The sequence below is a fragment of the Lactuca serriola genome, chromosome 4 (assembly GCF_051521515.1).
Source record: "Lactuca serriola cultivar US96UC23 chromosome 4, Lser_US96UC23_V15, whole genome shotgun sequence".
NCBI lineage: Eukaryota > Viridiplantae > Streptophyta > Magnoliopsida > Asterales > Asteraceae > Lactuca > Lactuca serriola.
This window is the reverse complement of record NC_136411.1, coordinates 55,194,783-55,214,222: the sequence shown is the minus strand read 5'-3', so window position 1 is coordinate 55,214,222 and position 19,440 is coordinate 55,194,783. Positions and strand designations below refer to the sequence as shown.

Below are 19,440 nucleotides of genomic sequence, written 5' to 3'. Positions count from 1 at the left end.
GTACTTGACCCGATGGTGCATGGTCCTTTTGGGTTGCCTTCACCAAAGCAACTTGACTGGAGAAATAATAGAGAAAGAGGTTATTATGATTTATTAATATGTTATAAGAATAATATATTAAAGGAGTAATCATATTTGTTTAATTAATATTGGTCAATAATTAATTAAGAATTAATTTTGTGATCAAATGTAATTAATTAAACTAGAGGGGCAGAATTGTAATTATGTGATAGTTGCAAAATAGGGCAATGGTTATCCTTGTTAAAGGATGGACGAATTCAAGGATAAGGATATCCTTGAAATCGTCCAAGGTCCAAGAGATAAGGGTTTTCAAGGTTTATCTTGTGGTTGCTTGGGGGGCAAGTAACTGGATAAGGATAAGGACTGAAACCCTAATCCCAACCCTATATAAAGACCCCTAAGGCCTTAGGATGTCGTGCACTTGATCCCTAGAGCATCTAAGGACGAATTTCTACCTCTCTCATCTCTCTTTATACCTTCTCCATTTGCTCTTGGTGTTTGTAAGCCATTAGAGGCATTACACTTGTGGTGCTTGCTTTCAGGACTTTGGGTTTGAAGATTTAAGTTGTTATTACAATATAACAACAAGAGGTATATAATCTAACCTTCTTGGTTAATTTCGAAAATAGCAATCATGATTAAGGTTTAATTATGTGTTCATAATGCTGTGTATCTAATAGTGAAAACATAGATCCAATGCTAGGGTTGCATGTATACATAGGATTGTTTGTATAAAACCCAACAGTGGTATCAGAGCCTTTGGTTAACTTGTTTTCAATTAGTTTATTCAATTGTATGAACTTGACACATTAGGGTTTATTGCCAATAAACCCTAGGAGGCTAAGGTTTTTCGAGATTAGGGCTTGCAAACCCTAATTTGCAAGAGTTTGAATAAGATCTTCAAATCCTTTCCTTAAAACCTTAAATTTCGAAATATAGGGTTTGTTTTAATCCCTTGATTTTCGAAATTAGCCTCCTCCCCAAGATAAGATCCTAAATTTTAGGGATTTGGATTATCCCATATCTTGTAATTATCCTCTAATTGTTATATATGTATAAATGGTAATTATCCTCATGATTTAGATAATCCCTTATGATTTAATAATTAAATTAATAGTCTAATTCAAGATAATTATTAAATCAAGGTTTTTAATATTTAAAATTTTAATTTATATGTCATAAATTCGAAAATTTTAAGAGAAATTAAAGCTAAATTGTGTTGAAATGTTTCAAAACTTGCCCTCAAGTTTTGGAATTTAAAAGTTGATTAAAAGTTTAATTATGAATGTTAAATTCTAAAACTCTAGTATAGTTTTGAAAAAGTTCAAATCACACCCTTATGGTTTTATTAATTAATTAAGGTGTATAATTAAAAGAAGTTTAATAAATCCATAAAAGTTTTGGTTACAATTAAAAGTATAATTGTTATATTTGACCACCTAGTATTTTTAAAGTGTAAAACACACCCTATACTATATATAACATTAAAAGTCTAACATTATATATATGTATAAGTAAAAGTCAGTCTTACCGTTAGTAGGCCTCATTCACGAAGCTGGTCTATAAGGGGTGTTTAAGGAAATTGCCTATAAAATGACGATTGAATGGGTATCCACTCTTACCCACCGCACTCTTGACTAGTGGAGGGTCGTTAGCCGAACGGGTAGGATAGGACAAAAACCTTCCATTATAAGTATAATGAAGTACAAAAGTAACTAAATGTTTTACAAATTCCCAATCTTAGTTACTTAGGCAAAAGTGAATTGATGCAACTCCATGAAATTACACTTTGTGCTCTTGCAAAGACGTTAGTGGAGCGTGTGTGGTTTACTGGCACACTAAATGGTTCTAAGCAAAGGTAGCAAAGGGTGACTCAATGTTTGTCATAGTTCGGTGGAGCGTGTGTGGTTTACCAGCACATCGAATAGGTGACTGTAACATGTGAGGGCACCATGTAAGTTTGCATGGTTATTCACACCCGCTTTGTGATCCTCGGCATCCCAGTCACAAACAAGAGGGGCGTATCGAGATTTAAACATGCCATTGAAAGTTCAATGAATCTCAAAGGATCTAGGAGTTTTCATAGATTTAAAACTTAAATTCTTTTTCGTTTTTCGTGGTGAAAATTAGTGAATCGTCATTCACTTACCTTCAAATATTCTGCAATTAGGGTTACGGCATCCCTCTCCCGAGTTGTAGAATATTGTGTTGGGTCCTAGCCTTAGTATCTCATTTGGGTGATTTACTAAGGACTCAATCAATCAACTAACTTGAATTCGTTTTCTCCCGTTTTGTAGATGTCAAAGTTTGACAACTATGGTCTTCTCAAATCCCGTGGAACAAGCATTCCACATGAAGATGATATTCCACGATTCGATCGAGGAACAAGAAATCATGCTTCATTTCCTCCACCTCCTCCAATTATTCTCCCTAACCCACAAGTTCGAAGGCTTGAAAAGTTCAAGATCACTTAAGCCCTTTTGGCAAGTAAACATAAAGAAGGAAAGTCGGTGTGTGCACACGTCCTAGGGATGAAGTCACACATTGATAAGTTAAGAATGTTGGGATCAGTTGTCTGTGAGGAAATGGCTGTTGATTGGGTTCTTCAGTCACTTCCTAACTCATATAGTGAGTTCGTAATAGAGTACTATATGATGAACCGCGACGTGACCCTTATAGATCTCACCTATATGCTTATTGCTGCTGAATCAGAAATGTTTTGGCGCAATGGAAAAGCAAAATTGATTAGTGAATCTGCCTTCAAGACCTCTATGGATATAGACAATGGCAATGAAAGATATTCTATGATCGAAAAGTTTGATCATAAGAGAAAGGCAATGTCTGAAGTAGTTCCATGTCAAGTTCCAAAGGAGTCAATTTGCTTCTATTGCCAAGAGAAAGGACATTGGAGACGAAGCTGCCCCATTTACCTAAGAGATCTAAGAGATGGGAGAGTCGAAACGTATGGCTCTAATAAAGGTAAAATCCATTAACCAACTCTTTTAAGCTTCTATTCTAGATTCTTAATACACAATGTGATAAGATTACAATTGATGTTTTGTAGGATCGAAGAAAAGAAAGGAAGCTTAAGGGAAGAAGTGAGCAAAATCTAACCGTGAAGAAATGGATTTCGATCGCATTACTTGAAAATTAGATTATTGAGCTACTACTTGGAGTTAGAATTAGATTGCTAAGAAAGATGTATTAGCATAGTTTTTCAATGAATTGCATTGTAAGGACAAATTTTTCCGCAATAAAATAAATTTTGATTTTATATTATTTATTTATCCTTGCAATGGCGTATATGAAAAATTGATGTTTGAATGTTTCTATTATTAGCAATAATGGATTTAGTTCTTATTATGTTATTTATGGAAAGTCGAGAGTTTACCAAATAGGGAGAGTTTCTCATCGCCCAAGTTTCAATTGGACAGAAACTCGGAATCATGCAACTTGGTTGCACGATGAATGAGGAATTTCATATTTGGAAATTAGACTAATTCATTGATAAAGTGTCAAGTGAAGGACTAGGAGATCGAATACACAAAGTTGCGTGTTGATCAAGTCCACCATAAGAGTAACAAAGATATTCGTCGTGATTTACTAAAGGTTTAGTAAATGTGATTATACTTACAAGATTAAGTGTAATTCTAGAAAGGAACGAATAAGAAGAATCAAGTAGGCAGAAAGATAAAAGTTTCTCCATTCTAAGAAGGGAGAGTACCTTTTATGATTTATGATGGGTCTTAATGATTAAGAACCATATCTCAATTGATCCTCTAAGTAAATCTTAGCACAATTGTATGTTTAAGAAGAGGAATCAAGGATTGAAGAAATGGTTAAATCAAGAAGTCTATCATACTTCATTCCAATAACAAGTCTTAAAGTTAAGATTGTGACAATAAGTGACAAGTATTAAGAAGGTTTATAACATTCATCAAATGTGGAAAGTTGTGACGTCTTGGATAAGACAAAGTCCAACTAGGTCCAATTTATGAAGTGTTTTGATAAAAGCTACACTAACTCTTGAATATTTGTTTGTCAAGAAATGGTTATTGACAAAAGAATCTTATATGTCAAGGAGTCAGTGGGAGTTTTAATGGTCTTGAAAAGGTTCAAGAACGAATCAAATAAACCTTACCGATCATCACTAGCACACGAGTTGTGGTTTACAACCTATCGTGTTGACATTTTTTTATTTCTATGCCATTCCAATTGAGTTAATTACGCATGTGAGTTCTATGAGTTCTCATTTTGAACGCATAAAAGGCAAGGCACCTTAATCAATGAAAGGTACATTAATAGGAAAGGGTGAGCTGCTTAACTACTTGGAAGACGTGGTGGGCAGCTGTGCTACCATAAGGCAAGAAATCAAGATTAAGAAATTTCGATCCATATGAGTTTGAATTTGTCGTAAACTTTGTTTTTAACAAATTCACATGGATAGGAACACATACACCGTTTAAATCTAAGTGTCATAAGGTTTACTCCTTCATGAAAATGATTGTGAAGAAATGCTTTCACTAAGAAAGATTTTAAGAAGATAGTGATTGTAAAATTGCATTCTCAAATTCGATCATGGTTACGGTATCCCTTTCCATGATTTGAGTTGTGAGGTTTGGCAGTTAGTCTTAATTGTTTAGACACACATATGAACTATCTAAGGCAAAGGTGTATAAGTTCAAAAAGCCTTGATAAAGGATTATCAAAGCATTAAGTATTAAAAACATGAACTTAAGAAATTCAATAGGTATTGTTTTTCTGAAAGTTAAGATGTTTATGAATACATGTCGAAGCTAGTGGTAGCATAAGTGTTATATTTTATAATAATCATCATGATAGTGGGAGCATAAATGTTATGATTGTATGATTATTAAGGCACGTATTGCAAGTTGGCAATATTAATTATAGAAAACAAGAGTTATACCTTGCAAAGTTGTAAGGGTTGTAAAGTTGTTTTGCTATAATTAAGGGAGAGAATATTATGCTTCATTTCAAATCTAAAGGATTAGGTTGAGAAATGTTAATAAATTTAGTCAAGAGTACATAGTGTGTTCTTAAAATTTCGATTATGATTACGGCGTTCCTCTTCACAATTCGAATTTTGAGAACATAGCAAATAAAACATTATGCGTCGTGTCCCATACGCTTCGGGTATAGGATCAATTGCAAATGCTTTAATGTTTGAACATTCTAAAATTTTCCAAATGTCGAGCGCATTTAGAGGGAAAAGGGACTAGAATTGGTTTTGACTAAAATAATTAAACAACTATCAAAGGACAATCCAAAGTTCGACGAGGATTGGTTGCTTGTGAGTAGTTGGAAGTATAGTATTAGAAAATATGGAAATGTTTCCATATTGGATGGACCATATCGACTCTATTATGAATAGAAAAGATTCTATTAAGAATGAGTTGTCATATGGAACATATGGAAGTGTGTCCATACTGGGAATTGAATATTGAGAAATCTATGACTAGATTAGAAACTTCTATGCAAAAGGATGTTCAAAGAATGTACTTTGAGTGAGAGACATCATGTCTATGGAATTGTCTTGTAACAATCTCCGATATAGGACTTTGTAATATCATTGGCAATAGTCTTTGGTGCAGTGACATTACGAAATGATAGTTGCATAGAATTTTAGAATCTAGCATATTCTATAAGTAGCAAGAATTTGATATTATTTAACTTATGAAAAACGGATTTGGAGTTGTGAAATGAGAATGATTGGAAATGTGTTCAATTTGATCTATTTCACAAAGTTAGAACCATAGGTAAACATTGTGTGCATGCTAGGAGCATGGGACAAGTGTAATAATTCAAGTAAGAAGTTGATTACCCGAAACGACAAATAATGAGTAATCGATATGGTGATAAATAAAAAGTGTTTTATTTATACTCAAAGGTTTGAGGCCATATGGGATTAGTATTATTCTTGTGTTTCACATTTGCATGTTTTGACTTCCAAAATAATTGAATTTATTAAGAATAATCAAATTATTCTAACGGGCCACAGTCGTTCATATGTTGGAAGTAGATATGAATGAAGACTGTCGTGAATTGGTGTGTGGATTGTCTAAAAGAGTATTAGACATAAGCAAATGGTTGCTGCAATGTTCATGAGTGCTTATGAATATGATTTGAGCATTGGATTAAACCCACGCTCACTTGGATCACTCCATGGATTGTATCACGAGTGATTGGTGAGACGATAACATCTTATATTCTTGAAACCGAGATGTGTGAGTTGTATCTTGCGAATTGGTTGCACATTGATAATATGTAAACACACTAGTAACTTGGTGTTATAAAACATATTGTTGTGTGTGATTCGGAGAGTGAGTGCAAGCAAGCATTGTATCAAAGTTTATCCGTTCCTTTTATTCAAAGTAGGATAAAAGCGATATCTTTGGGCCCCTCGATGGTTTAGTGATGACAAACGTAAATGCTCGGCCGGGCTAGGGCTAATTTGATTTGTTCAATTAGCCAGTCGTCATAAATCGGGAATCGAGATATAGTACAAAGAGAATGATTTGAAATCATATCTCATATGATATCTAGAATGGAGGAATATATGATCCCTTATCTAAGGACATGCGTATCTGATAGGATCAGAGTTGACAGCGGTTTTGGAAAGCTACGATTGCAGATCAGGATCTGAAGTCATATGCAGAATAGTTGTTAGACTTATCCAAGTGGGAGACTGTTGGATTAGTATCTAAGTCCATAACTATTTTGGTATGTACTTGACCCGATGGTGCATGGTCCTTTTGGGTTGCCTTCACCAAAGCAACTTGACTGGAGAAATAATAGAGAAAGAGGTTATTATGATTTATGAATATGTTATAAGAATAATATATTAAAGGAGTAATCATATTTGTTTAATTAATATTGGTCAATAATTAATTAAGAATTAATTTTGTGATCAAATGTAATTAATTAAACTAGAGGGACTGAATTGTAATTATGTGATAGTTGCAAAATAGGGCAATGGTTATCCTTGTTAAAGGATAGACGAATTCAAGGATAAGGATATCCTTGAAATCGTCCAAGGTCCAAGAGATAAGGGTTTTCAAGGCTTATCTTGTGGTTGCTTGGTGGGCAAGTAACTGGATAAGGATAAGGACTGAAACCCTAATCCCAACCCTATATAAATACCCCTAAGGCCTTAGGATTTCGTGCACTTGATCCCTAGAGCATCTAAGGACGAATTTCTACCTCTCTCCTCTCTCTTTATACCTTCTCCATTTGCTCTTGGTGTTTGTAAGCCATTAGAGGCATTACACTTGTGGTGCTTGCTTTCAAGACTTTGGGTTTGAAGATTTAAGTTGTTATTACAATATAACAACAAGAGGTATGTAATCTAACCTTCTTGGTTAATTTCGAAAATAGCAATCATGATTAGGGTTTAATTATGTGTTCATAATGTTGTGTATCTAATAGTGAAAACATAGATCCAATGCTAGGGTTGCATGTACACATATGATTGTTTGTATAAAACCCAACATTAAGAACCATATCTCAATTGGTTCTCTAAGTGAGTCTTAGTACATTTGTATGTCTAAGAAGAAGAATCAGGATTTGTGGAAATGGTTAAATCAAGAAGCCAATCATACTGCGTTCCAATATCAAGTCTTAGAGTCATACTCCAAGATTGTGACATTGAGTGACAAGTCTTAAGAAGGTTTATAACACTCAACAAATTTGGAATTTGGAAAAGTTTTCTTATTCTTGCACATTTGAAATTGGTAAGTTGTGCTGTCTTGGATAAGACAAAGACCAACTAGGACCTATTATGTGAAGTGTTTTGTCTTGATAATAACTACACTAACTCTTGAATATTTGTTTGTCAAGGAATGTTTCTTGACAAGAGAACTTTATATGTCAAGGAGTCAGTGGGAGTTTTAATGATATTGAAAAAGGTTTCAAGAACAAATCAAGAATAAACCTTATCGATCGTCACTAGCACACGACTTGAGGTTTACAACCTATCGTGTTGACATTATTTTGTTTTCTGTGCCATTCCAATTGAGTTAGTTATGTGTGTGAGTTCTATGAAAGTACCTTGATCGATGGAAAGTACATTGGTGTGAAAGGATAAGTTGCTAAACTACTTGAAAGACATGGTGGGCACTCGTGTTACCATAAGGCAAGAAATCAAGATTAAGAAAGTTCAGTCCATATGAGTTTGGATTTGTCGCAAACTTTGGTTTTGGAAAATTCACATGGATAGGAACTCATACACCATAAAATCTAAGTGTCATAAGATTCCCTCTTTCATGAAAATGACTGTGAGGAAATGCTTTCACTAAGAGAGATTTTAAGAAAATAGAAATTGTGAAAATTGTATTCTCAAATTCGATTATGGTTACGGCATCCCTTTCCATAGTTCGAATTGTGAGATTTGGCAATTAGTCTAACATTTGGGAGTTATTGATAAAAGTTCTGAATAGTTTAGACACACATATGAGCTATCTAAGGCAAAGGTGTACAAGTTTAAGAAGCTTAGATAAAGGCTTATCGAAGCATCTGGTATTAGAAATGTGAGTTTCAGAAATTCAATAGGCATTGTTTTCTGGAAGTTCAGTTGTTTTCTGAATGCATGTCAAAGCTAGTGGGAGCATAAGTGTTATGCTTATATGATAATAATCATCATGATAGTGGGAGCATAAGTGTTATGCTTATATGATAATAATCATCATGATAGTGGGAGCATAAGTGTTATGCTTGTATGATTATTATGGCAAGTATTGCAAGTTAGCAATATTAATTATAGAAAAACAAAGATTCAATTTGCAAAGTTGCATGGGTTGAAAAGTTGTTTTGCTATAATTAAGGGAGAGAATATTATACTTCGTTTCAAAATCTAAAGCTTAGATTGAGAAATTTTAATAAATTTAGTCAAAGGATACATAGTGTGTTCTTAAATTTCGATTATGATTACGGTATCCCTCTTCATAGTTCGAATTGTGAGAATGCGACACATAAAATATTATGGCAAAAGATTGGTAAAGTATCATATCTTTATGTAAGACATTATGCATCGTGTCCCATACGCTTCGGGTATAGGATCGATTGAAAATGCTATAATATTTGACTATTCTTAAATTTTCCAAATGTCTAGCGCATTAAGAGGGAAAAAGGACTAGAATTGGTTTTGACTAAAATAATTAAACAACTATCAAAGGACGATTCAAAGATCGTTGAATATTGGTCGCTTGTGAGTAGTTGGAAGTATGGTATTGGATGGACCATATCGACATTATTATAAATAGATAAGATTCTATTAAGAATGAGTTGTCATATGGCAAATGTGGAAATGTTTCCATATTGGGAGTTGGATATTGAGAGTCTATGTCTAGATTAGAATCTTTTATGCAAGAAGGATGTTCAAAGGAATGTACTTTGAATGTGAGACTTCACGTCTATGGAATTGTCTTGTAACAATTTCCGATAGAGTACTTTGTCATTTCATTGGCCAAGTCTTGGTGACTTTTGTGCTATGATTTTGCGAAAGGATCGTTACATAAAATGTTAGAATCTAGCATATTCTAGTAGTGGCAAGAACCTTGTGTTCTAACACTAATGACAAGGATTGGGAAATTGTGAAATGAGCATCATTGGAAAAATTTTCAATTGATCTATTTCACAAAGTAAGGACCATAGGAAACATAGTGTGCATGCTTTGTGCATGGGACAACTATTGTTTAATTTGAGTAATAAGTTGATTTTATGAAACAGTAAACGATGAATAATGAGTAATCAATATTGTGTTTAAATAGAAGTGTTTTATTTACTCTCACAAGTTTGGGTCCATATAGGATTAAGTATTATTGTTGTGTTTCAGTTTGCATGTTTTGACTTCCAGAATAACTGGATTATTCAAACCTCCACAGTCGGTCATGCGTTGGAAGTAGGTATGAAGGAAGACCGTCATGAAGAGTCTGTAGATTGTCTAAAGAGTTTAGACATAACACAAGTTTGCTGCAGAGTTCATGAGTGCTTTAATAAGATTAGAGTATTGGATTAAACCCACGCTCACTTGGATCACTTCATGTATTTTTCACGGGTGATTAGTGAGACGATAATATTGTATATTCTTGAAACCGAGACGTGTGAGTTGTTATTTGTTGGTCGGTTGCACATTGATAATAAGTAAACACACCAGTAACTTGTTGTTATAAAACTTATTTTTGTGTGTGATTCGATCAGTAAATGCAAGCGAGCATTTGAGTTGAGGTTTATCCATTCCTTTTACCCAAAGTGGGATAAAAGCGATATTTATGGGCCCCTCGATGATTTAGTGATGACACTTAAGCGCTTGGCCAAGCCGGGACTAAGTTGATGTGTTCAATTGTGGTCTGTTGTCAGTCGTCATATATCGGAAGTCCGGAAACAATATAGAGAGAATGATTGAAATTCATGTCTTATGTTTATACGATATCTTGAGAATGGAGGAATACATGATCCCTTATCTAAAGGACACGCGTATCTAATAAGATCAGAGTTAACAACGGCTTTTGGAAGCTACGATTGCTGATCAAGTTCTGAAGTCATACGAAAAATAGTTATTAGACTTATCCAAGTGGGAGACTGTTGGATTAGTGTCTAAGTCCATAACTATTTTGGTATGTACTTGACCCGATTATGAGCATGGTCCTTTTGGGTTGCCTTCACCATAGCAATATGTAGGATCATTTAAGGAGAGAAAGGTTTAAATATGATTTATTAATATATTATGAGAATAATATATTAAAGGAGAAATCATATTGTTTAATTAATATTAGTCAAGAATTAATTAAGAATTAATTTTATGGCTAAAAGAGATTAATTAAACTTAAGGACTAAAGTTGTAATTATAAGATAATTATAATTGGGCCGTGGATCACCTAATAATATATAGGTTGGACGAATTCTATGGGAAGCCCATTAGAAATCGTCCAAGGGATATGTTAAAGGAGTCCATGGGCTGCTTAGGGCTTAAGCAGCAAGATTAGGGTTTCCTAGTTGTAAACCCAAATAACCTACATGTATATAAAGGGCCCATATGCCCCAAAAACGTGGCTAAGAGTTCCTTTAGGGTTTCTAGACGTTTTGGGTAGCCTCCTCTCTCCTCCTCTTCATCCAAGTTGCTTAGTGGTGTTTGTGACTCCATTAGAGGTGCAACACTTGAGGCACTAAGCTTTCTGAAGCCAATGATTGATTGTTATTGCTATATAACAATCAAAGGTAATTACTAAACCCTTATTTTAGTTCTTATTTGATAGATCTAGGGTTTATAGCTTTGGATATTCAATTGCATGTTCATTAGACAAACTAGATCCAAAAGCTATTAGGGTTTGCATGCACACCATAGGAATGATGTTTTGCTGAAAACCCATCAGTTGGAACCCAATTATTAATTGAGTGTTATTTTGATGTTGACAGATTCAAGAATCTATCATCCAACAGCTAGGGTTTTGTCAGCAGGACTTCAACAGTGTGAGGTGAGTTTTCCTGCATTAGGAACAGGTCCAAGGCACCAATGCTGACCCGTTTATGTATATAGAGTATGCTAGGCTTCGGTCTGATGTTGGGGTAGCCCGATGCAGATTGTATGTTTCCGGACTTCGGTCCGATGTCGGGGCATTCCCGAGAAGAGTATATGTATTTGTGATTCATACATGTTATGTGTTATGTATGTCGGGGTAAGCCCGATGCAGAATTAGTTTATATATACCGGACTTTGGTCTGATGACGAGGCAAGCTCGAGGAAGTTTATTATGTTTATGTGTTATATGTTTATGTGATATGTGTTATGATATGTATTCCGGACTTCGGTCCGATGTCGGGCGGGGCCCGATGCCAGATTAGTTAGATGCTAGGCGGGGCCCGATGCAGTGGGCAAGGCCCAATATGTGTTAGTATGTGATGGTATGGTATGTGGTAGTTTGGGGGAGCTCACTAAGCTTCGTGCTTACAGTTTTCAGTTTTGGTTTCAGGTACCTCGGTTTTCAAAAGAAGAGATCGGGAAGATTGCAGTGCACACACCATTTGTTCAGTTTGGGATGTTTATACTATGATATATTTGACATATGTTATGATATTCTTGAGATATACGATTTATGATTTTTATATGTTGCAAGATAATTATGGTTTTATTAATGATTTAAAACGAAATTTTTAGACTGTATTTTTGGGATGTTTCATTATACTTCAAGTTAGGTTTCATTATCAACTCCTTCAAAAAGTGTCTTGCTAGCCATCTAGGGCTCAGTAAATTTGAAATATTGAAATTTCTAACACATTTGTGATCATCAACTAAGGTTTTAATCTGAAAAGACCAAGGTTCTAAAAGGCGTGAGGCGTGGCGTGGCAGCAAGGCCAAGCCACAAGTTTAACGAGTTATGGCGAGCCATGGCGTTTTTCAAGGCGTGATGTAAGGCGGCGATTTTGTATTAATTTATAATTATATTACCACATAAATATAAATTTATATCAAATATACCTAGTTTTTAGAAGTGTTGTATCAACAACTAATAACAGAAAGTTAATAAAAAAACACAATACTTGTATGTCCGATTAGAAAAGGTATAAAAAAGAGCAAAAAATGTGTCTCAAACAAAAAAACACGCGCCATAACACGCCATAACGCGCCATGGCACGCCATATCACGCCTTGCCACGCGCCACGCCTAACAGCAATGTTATTTCGTAACGGCGACGCCGCGCCTCACGCCATGGCGCGCCTTGGCGCCCGCCATGGCGCGCCTTTTAGAACACTGGAAAAGACCTTTCTTGAGTCATCCAAGAAGCATAAACTCTGAATGGACATGGTTGGGACTTCATCTTAGAAGCACATTTGGCAACTAATCTCACAGTGTCACACTTCGCAAATGTAATGTTATACCCTGTCTTAATAGCATAATTAGTGAGACATTGTTGCAACTGATGTGATTGTTCATACCTTTCACCAACAAAGTGCTTCATCTTATTCTACTTAACTGATGGATTGTGAATTGGGAAGCCTACACCACCCACATCTCCCAAATGAAGATCATTAGCCCTTTTCGTGTCATCGATTTCCTTTTCTGACCCAAACCTTTCTTCATCTTCATCAGAAGTGCCATTGTCTTCATCGGCGTCATTATCTTCATAATCAGAACTGAAGTTAAAAAGCATCCTTGCATCTCTCTTTACCCTATGCCTTGAAATCATCTTCCATTTCCACATCTATGTGCTTAGTATCGAGCACTTCCTCATCGTCCTCGTATTCTTCAAAGTCGTATTCTTCAGATGATTCTTGGTGAACTTTCTCTGATTCGACACCCATGAATAAAAATGGTTGGGGTTTACCTTCGTTTCTCTCGGTATAACCCCACTTCCTTCGTGTTTCTCTTTGTAAAACCCTAGCCTTTTTCTCTCAATCGGTTTACCCCAGACGACGAACGAAGTGGAAATGGAAGGGTAAAACCCTCATTTACACGTAAGGTGCCACATACGCATAGTACCAGTGGGGTACCGGCTAACCCAATAATTATCCCGTTTTGATTATTTTTACCAGTAATTAGGACTTAATTGGAATATATATATATATATATATATATATATATATATATATATATATATATATATATATATATAAATTGATTATAGGGTCGATACATTAGCATTTTATTACAGTTTTATTATAATTTAATGAAACATATATACAACAATTAGCCACCTAAGGGCAACACTAACAAGCAAATATAATGTTTTAATTTTATTTTTTAATTTATGAAATAACATTATAAGAAAATAGCTATATAACGTATGAAATGGTGGAGTGATTGAGTGAAAGATAATATGTTCTATCGATGTAGGCTAATATGAAGTAATAATATATATAGCCACACCCAATAACCTAAATAGGCCGCTATTTTTATATATATTTCTTTCTTAGAATCAATGTGTCGTAACTGTGGAAAAAAATGAATATTAACATTTAATGCTTCAACTTTGAAAATACAATAGCCCTTGATAAAGTTACTTTATCATATTCAATAATGGCAAGATGGAGAGAGTCCACCGTTTTCATCCTTCCTAATACTATAGGATGTGGTATAACTTGTGTACTTCCACCTCATCTTTTCCAACAAATGAAAATTCACCTCCCTACTTACACCCTTTGGTACAATTTATAATGCATATGGTACAAGTGGAGTGAAAAATAAAGTGGGCAACGGTTCATCTAACCCTTTCAACCCGCATTTTTGCAGTACCACAAGAGAGGAAACAGTATTCCTAGAGGTACCAGCAGTACCGCTTTGCACTCTTACAAATTTAATTACAACTTCTTAATATTAGTAACATGAAGAATATCCTTTAAGTACAAAGTTTTTTTTTTTTTTTTTTTTTTTTTTTTTTTTTTTTTTTTTTTTTTGAAGTAGATTGTATGTCCACTTCATGCACAATTTCTTCTAGCCGCAAACATGCTCAATAGTCCCAAATATAATACTACTAATCATCATATATTGTAACACTTCCTACACACATTTCTTGTATCATTCTTATGTTCAATTCTCAAGTTCCATTTCAATTTTCTTGTTATTCACTTGATTCGTATTCTACATGAGATTCTTGCAAAACATCTTGATATGACCTTTGTCGGTTGTCACCATACTTATAACAAGTGACTTCCAACAACCTTTCTTTTGAATGTTTGTGGAGGGAGATGAATTACATGTCCTCTTCTTGCCTTCCTTTTTCCCCCAAAAGTCAACATTCTTTTTTGGATTTTCTTTTCAACTTTTTCCAAGTTCGATCCAAAGAATAATTCCTCTACAACATCAACTTTTTCTTGAGTTCGTGATAAGATGGGGTTAGATTAGAATGCGCATAAACTTTTTCATAAATTTCACATGATTTCTTGATTTTAGAGACAAAAAGAAATTCATCAACTTGATCAATGATAAAAACGGTGTATGGATTGATGGCTAAGATATATATTCATATACAACCCCAAAAACACTGTGCATTATTCATTGAGATTCCATAGAAGATCCACTTATTACAAGAAATGAAAAGTCATTGACAAAAACAAAGGGGTTTTGGTGCCACAGGGAGATTATACATTAAAAACAAAACTCAGAGTGAAAAAAAAACCTAGCTACAAAAACAACATTTCGAGCAAACCCATTAACTTACTTTTCCGTGCTACTACTTCTTTATGTATATATATATATATATATATATATATATATATATATATATATATATATATATATATATATATATATATATCAAAAAAAAGCTCCATTTATCTTTATATATGTCTCTCAAAGAAGCTCCATTTGAGGGTGGAATTGGATTGCCATATAGGGACTACTACTGGATATTCAAAATCCAGAGTGTGTACAGTGTATGTTAGTTTGCCATTTTTGAAGATGTGGGAAGTGAGAAAAAACCTCAAAAGAATCGCCTCCTGAAATTCCGTGTGGTTGCTTGATATGAGCGCATGAGCAATCCGACACCAATGCCGATTCCGAGACACATTCCGAGGCCAATTCCGACTCCAACTCTTACACCGGCATTGAACCATGTAAGCTGCCCATCTTCATCGTAATACATCTCCTCTGAATAATAGCTTGGCCCTACTTTACCTTCTGATTCATACCCATCGGCTTCTTCCCCTGATGTATGCTGCTGGACAAGAAAACATATCAGTAATCAGATAGCAGATTAGTAATAAGGAAGAAGATAACTGATAACATGTTCAAGTTACCGGTAATTTGCGTTGCCGGAGAACCCCATTGTCCCTCGAAGGTTCCTTATCGACTTCTTCTTCATCCTCCGGAATAGCATGGAGCATCCCATGTCTTGAACCACCGCGTCTCCGGGGACTAACTTGAATAGTTTTGGTCAATATCACTGGTACAGAGGAGCAACATCCTGCAATGTAAACTTCGATCGACGGGGAAGAAGTACCAAACTTTGACAAATTTGCAGCGTAGAAATCCATACTCCAACCTGTTTTTGATCCGTTGTTATTGTGATTGTGATGATGATGAGTATGAGTATTGCCGTTATCTAAACTCCCATTGCTCCAAGTTGGTTCAATCCTCTCCAAAGACCCACACAAGATCATCTCCCTGTCATCTCCTTCGTTTTCAATCACCTCAAATTCAATCGCCCCAGTGACCCTAATATTATCGGTGCTAACATACGTCACTTCCGACGACTCCTTGTCGACACGGTCCCTTCGTAACGTTACTAAAGCAGTGTTAGCTGACGGAACCCTAAATCCATTAATCTCGAGTGACACGCCGATTTCACGGCGTAGGTTCCGCAGCGTTAAATGTTCCGGCACGGTGTTCACGGCGCACGGCGTGATTCGGACGTAGAACAGCCGAATTTCGAGCCAACCTGACGTCGTTTGATGATGAATATTACCTGAACCATTCACTACCCTGTAATTGAACGGTTTGTATTCTGCTAGCGACAAATTACTCTCCTCTCGATCCATTGAATCCACAAATGGTGATTCCAAAAACAAATTTCATATAACCTCCGAAAACTCAAGTTTTTCCGCTTTCCGGAACAAGAGATTGAGGATTTCGTAGAGGTTTGTGAGAATTTGGTGAGAAGAAAACCAGAAATTAGGGTAATTTGAGGGACGATTGAATTGGGATTTCGAGATGGAGAATGGGAAGCACAGAGATTTTTTGTTTTTGGGCTTAAGGAACTGCTGGATGTACACGCGCCACTCCACGCGGCGGAGATTTCTACGACACGTGTGTGAGATGTGCCATCAAGATGTACAGGTCAACAACGTTAACAAGTTTTGCAATTTACAATTTTGTCCTGATTTTTTTAATGATTTTTTTTACTCTCTCAAATCGCAAAAGAAAAAAAAAAGCATTTGTACCCTTTATTCTTCGAGTCATGTCACCTTAACTATTGTAATATAAGAAGATATAATTGTCAGCATTGGTTTCATTTCAATAACATGTGTTATTTTATGTATAGTACTTTCTTCATTTTATATTAACAGGGAGGTAGTTAATGTAATTTTCACACTTCCCTTCACGAGTGTTGCAAACTTCACACGAAAATGCAAGGAGAATATGGCAACATGAGAAAAACCACTTCGAGTTTTAACTTTTTGCCAAAAGAACCTCCCTTAAACACATTTTCCCAATGCATAAAGCATGAAACCCATGAAGAGTAAAACTTCTTCAAGAATTTCATACAATCTACTTGATTTCTTCCATGAACCTCAAAGTATCCATACATTCTTCATACATGGTGAGTTCAGAAAAACCCATGTTGAAAATGAACCAGAAACGCCTCCTTTTCACCAAGTTACCTCTAATGGCGTTTTCTGTCCTCATGGTCATCTTCATCATCTTCAACCTCTACATAAAAAACCCATTTCAACATTCATCAAATGTCCAAAACTACCCTTCAACAAAGCGATTCAACCTCCTAATAGGGATCCTAACTCGAGCAGATAAACATGAACACCGCCATTTCCTTCGCCTCATCTATGGAATCGAATCCTCTCCCATAGCTCAAATAGACCTCAAATTTGTATTCTGCAACCTCACAAAACAAGAACAAAGAGTTCTAATCTCCCTCGAGATCTTAAAATTCAATGACATTATCATTCTCAACTGTTCAGAAAACATGAACGATGGGAAAACCTACACATACTTCTCTTCACTTCCAAATATTCTATCTCACCCTTATGATTATGTCATGAAAGCAGATGATGATGTCTATTTTCGTCTTTTACCACTCGCATCATCCCTCCAACCACTTCCAAGATCGGATTTGTACTATGGGTTTGTGATTCCATGCCAAAGTATGGATCCGTTTGTGTCGTATATGTCCGGAATGGGGTTTGTTTTATCATGGGATTTAGTGGAATGGATTGCAAATTCGGATATTCCTAGGAATGATACAATTGGCCCTGAGGATAAACTGGTTGGAAAATGGTTAAATCTTGGGAAAAAAGCAAGAAATAGGGTTTCTAATAAGCCTGCTATGTATGATTATCCTGGCATGAATGGCAGGTGTTCACATGAGCTTATTCCTGAAACAATAGCCGTTCATAAGCTCAAAAGATGGGATCAATGGCTTGATGTGATTCGGTATTTTAATGTTACTAAACATCTTAATACATCGAAGCTTTACAATGGTTTGAACTTTGACTCGGTTTTCAATTTAAAAATGTAAAATTTGTTCCTTTTATTATTGTTAAATGTTATCGATCATGCTTTTCATATAGATATAGCGGCTTAAAATCAGGATAGTCGACTGTATTTACCCCATTATCTAATTTTTTTTTTTTTTTTTTTCCTTTTGATCCGTTGTTGATTGTATGAAATAATTCAGTTTCAATAGTTGACGATGTAATTTCTACATAAAAACACAATGTAGACAAAGAATGTGCATTTCTTTATTATCTTTCTTCATACATGTTAGCTCTCGCTCTTTACAATAATTCATCGGTTTTTTATTGGAATCTTGTTTTCTTTCAATTATACTTTCTTGGAAGAACAGGAAGTTATGAAGCCATATGATCTTGAAGTAGATGCATTGCCATCAAACCTTTATGCTCCAAATAGCTTGAAATGAAGCAACAAATTAGTCAACACTTTTTTGTCGTCCCAAAGCAGGACTCGATAATTATTATAAATCCGGTCTTTTTCTTACCTTTGAAGAGTGGATTGCGAACTTCTGCTAGACAAAAATAAATAAATAAATAAATATTTGTCTAAAAACCAAATTTTATAAATTATAATTAAAAATGTATATATTTAGATGACATGCCTCGTAGTTGGCGTTGTTGTAAGCTTCGCTTTTGGCACTGGTGTAGATTGAACCTCATCAGTACCAATAGGCACAATCCTAACCTGTGACATTATATTGAATATTAAAAAATAATAATAATAAAAATAATAAATAAAATGCCATCAATTATAGGCAAATATATATATATATATATATATATATATATATATATATATATATATATATATACCAAATTCTTGTAATGCAGATTGTAAAATAATTCAATGTATCTCTGTTTCGCTTCTTTATGTTCCTTATTTATCCGCTTCCAGAATGCATAAATGTTCCTCATATTCAACACTTTATTCGCATAAATCTTCCACGTGTAGCTAAAAAATCACAAAAAAGAATAATAATAATTAATACCAAATGACCATTTTACCCTTAACCGGTTAAAGAAACACTATTACCATTCATATATATGTTGCAAACCACTACAAGAAAAATCATAAATAGCTACGGAAAGTTACTATGGAATCAAAATCCGTTGTTATTTTACTACGGAATATGCTACAAAACGACTTGTCGTAGCTATTTTGCTACATAAATGGTTACGGAATTGCATTATGTAGCTAAATCTTAAGTAACTACGTAAAAT

General features: G+C 34.9%; 2 protein-coding genes across 3 annotated transcripts; one reads left to right on the top strand and one right to left on the bottom strand.

Annotated features, from left to right (window-relative positions):
• Positions 1-15,408: 15,408 nt before the first annotated feature.
• On the bottom strand, positions 15,409-16,720 carry LOC145101599 (Erythronate-4-phosphate dehydrogenase family protein). 2 transcript variants are annotated; one of them, XM_079038826.1, is made up of 2 exons: positions 15,769-16,720; positions 15,409-15,689 (listed from the first exon to the last, which is right to left on the bottom strand). In XM_079038826.1, the coding sequence occupies exons 1-2, from the start codon at positions 16,507-16,509 to the stop codon at positions 15,453-15,455; spliced, it is 978 nt and encodes a 325-aa protein (XP_078894952.1). In that variant the 5' UTR covers positions 16,510-16,720; the 3' UTR covers positions 15,409-15,452. The 2 variants fall into 2 exon arrangements, with proteins under 2 accessions (XP_078894952.1, XP_078894953.1); XM_079038827.1 differs by having other exon boundaries at positions 15,409-15,686; positions 15,769-16,718.
• A 586-nt stretch (positions 16,721-17,306) lies between these two features.
• Positions 17,307-18,259, top strand: LOC145100134 (beta-1,3-galactosyltransferase pvg3-like). The gene has a single exon (XM_079037518.1). The coding sequence runs from the start codon at positions 17,310-17,312 to the stop codon at positions 18,222-18,224; it is 915 nt and encodes a 304-aa protein (XP_078893644.1). The 5' UTR covers positions 17,307-17,309; the 3' UTR covers positions 18,225-18,259.
• Positions 18,260-19,440: the final 1,181 nt, after the last annotated feature.

What these genes read in the sequence shown, in the direction of transcription:
- LOC145101599 (XM_079038826.1), bottom strand. Translation starts at nt 16,509, where the DNA reads ATGGATCGAGAGGAGAGTAATTTGTCGCTAGCAGAATACAAACCGTTC. An exon ending in TCCGGCAACGCAAATTACCG is followed by an intron (nt 15,690 to 15,768) that starts GTAACTTGAACA and finishes TTTCTTGTCCAG; the next exon opens with CAGCATACATCAGGGGAAGA.
- LOC145100134 (XM_079037518.1), top strand. Translation starts at nt 17,310, where the DNA reads ATGTTGAAAATGAACCAGAAACGCCTCCTTTTCACCAAGTTACCTCTA.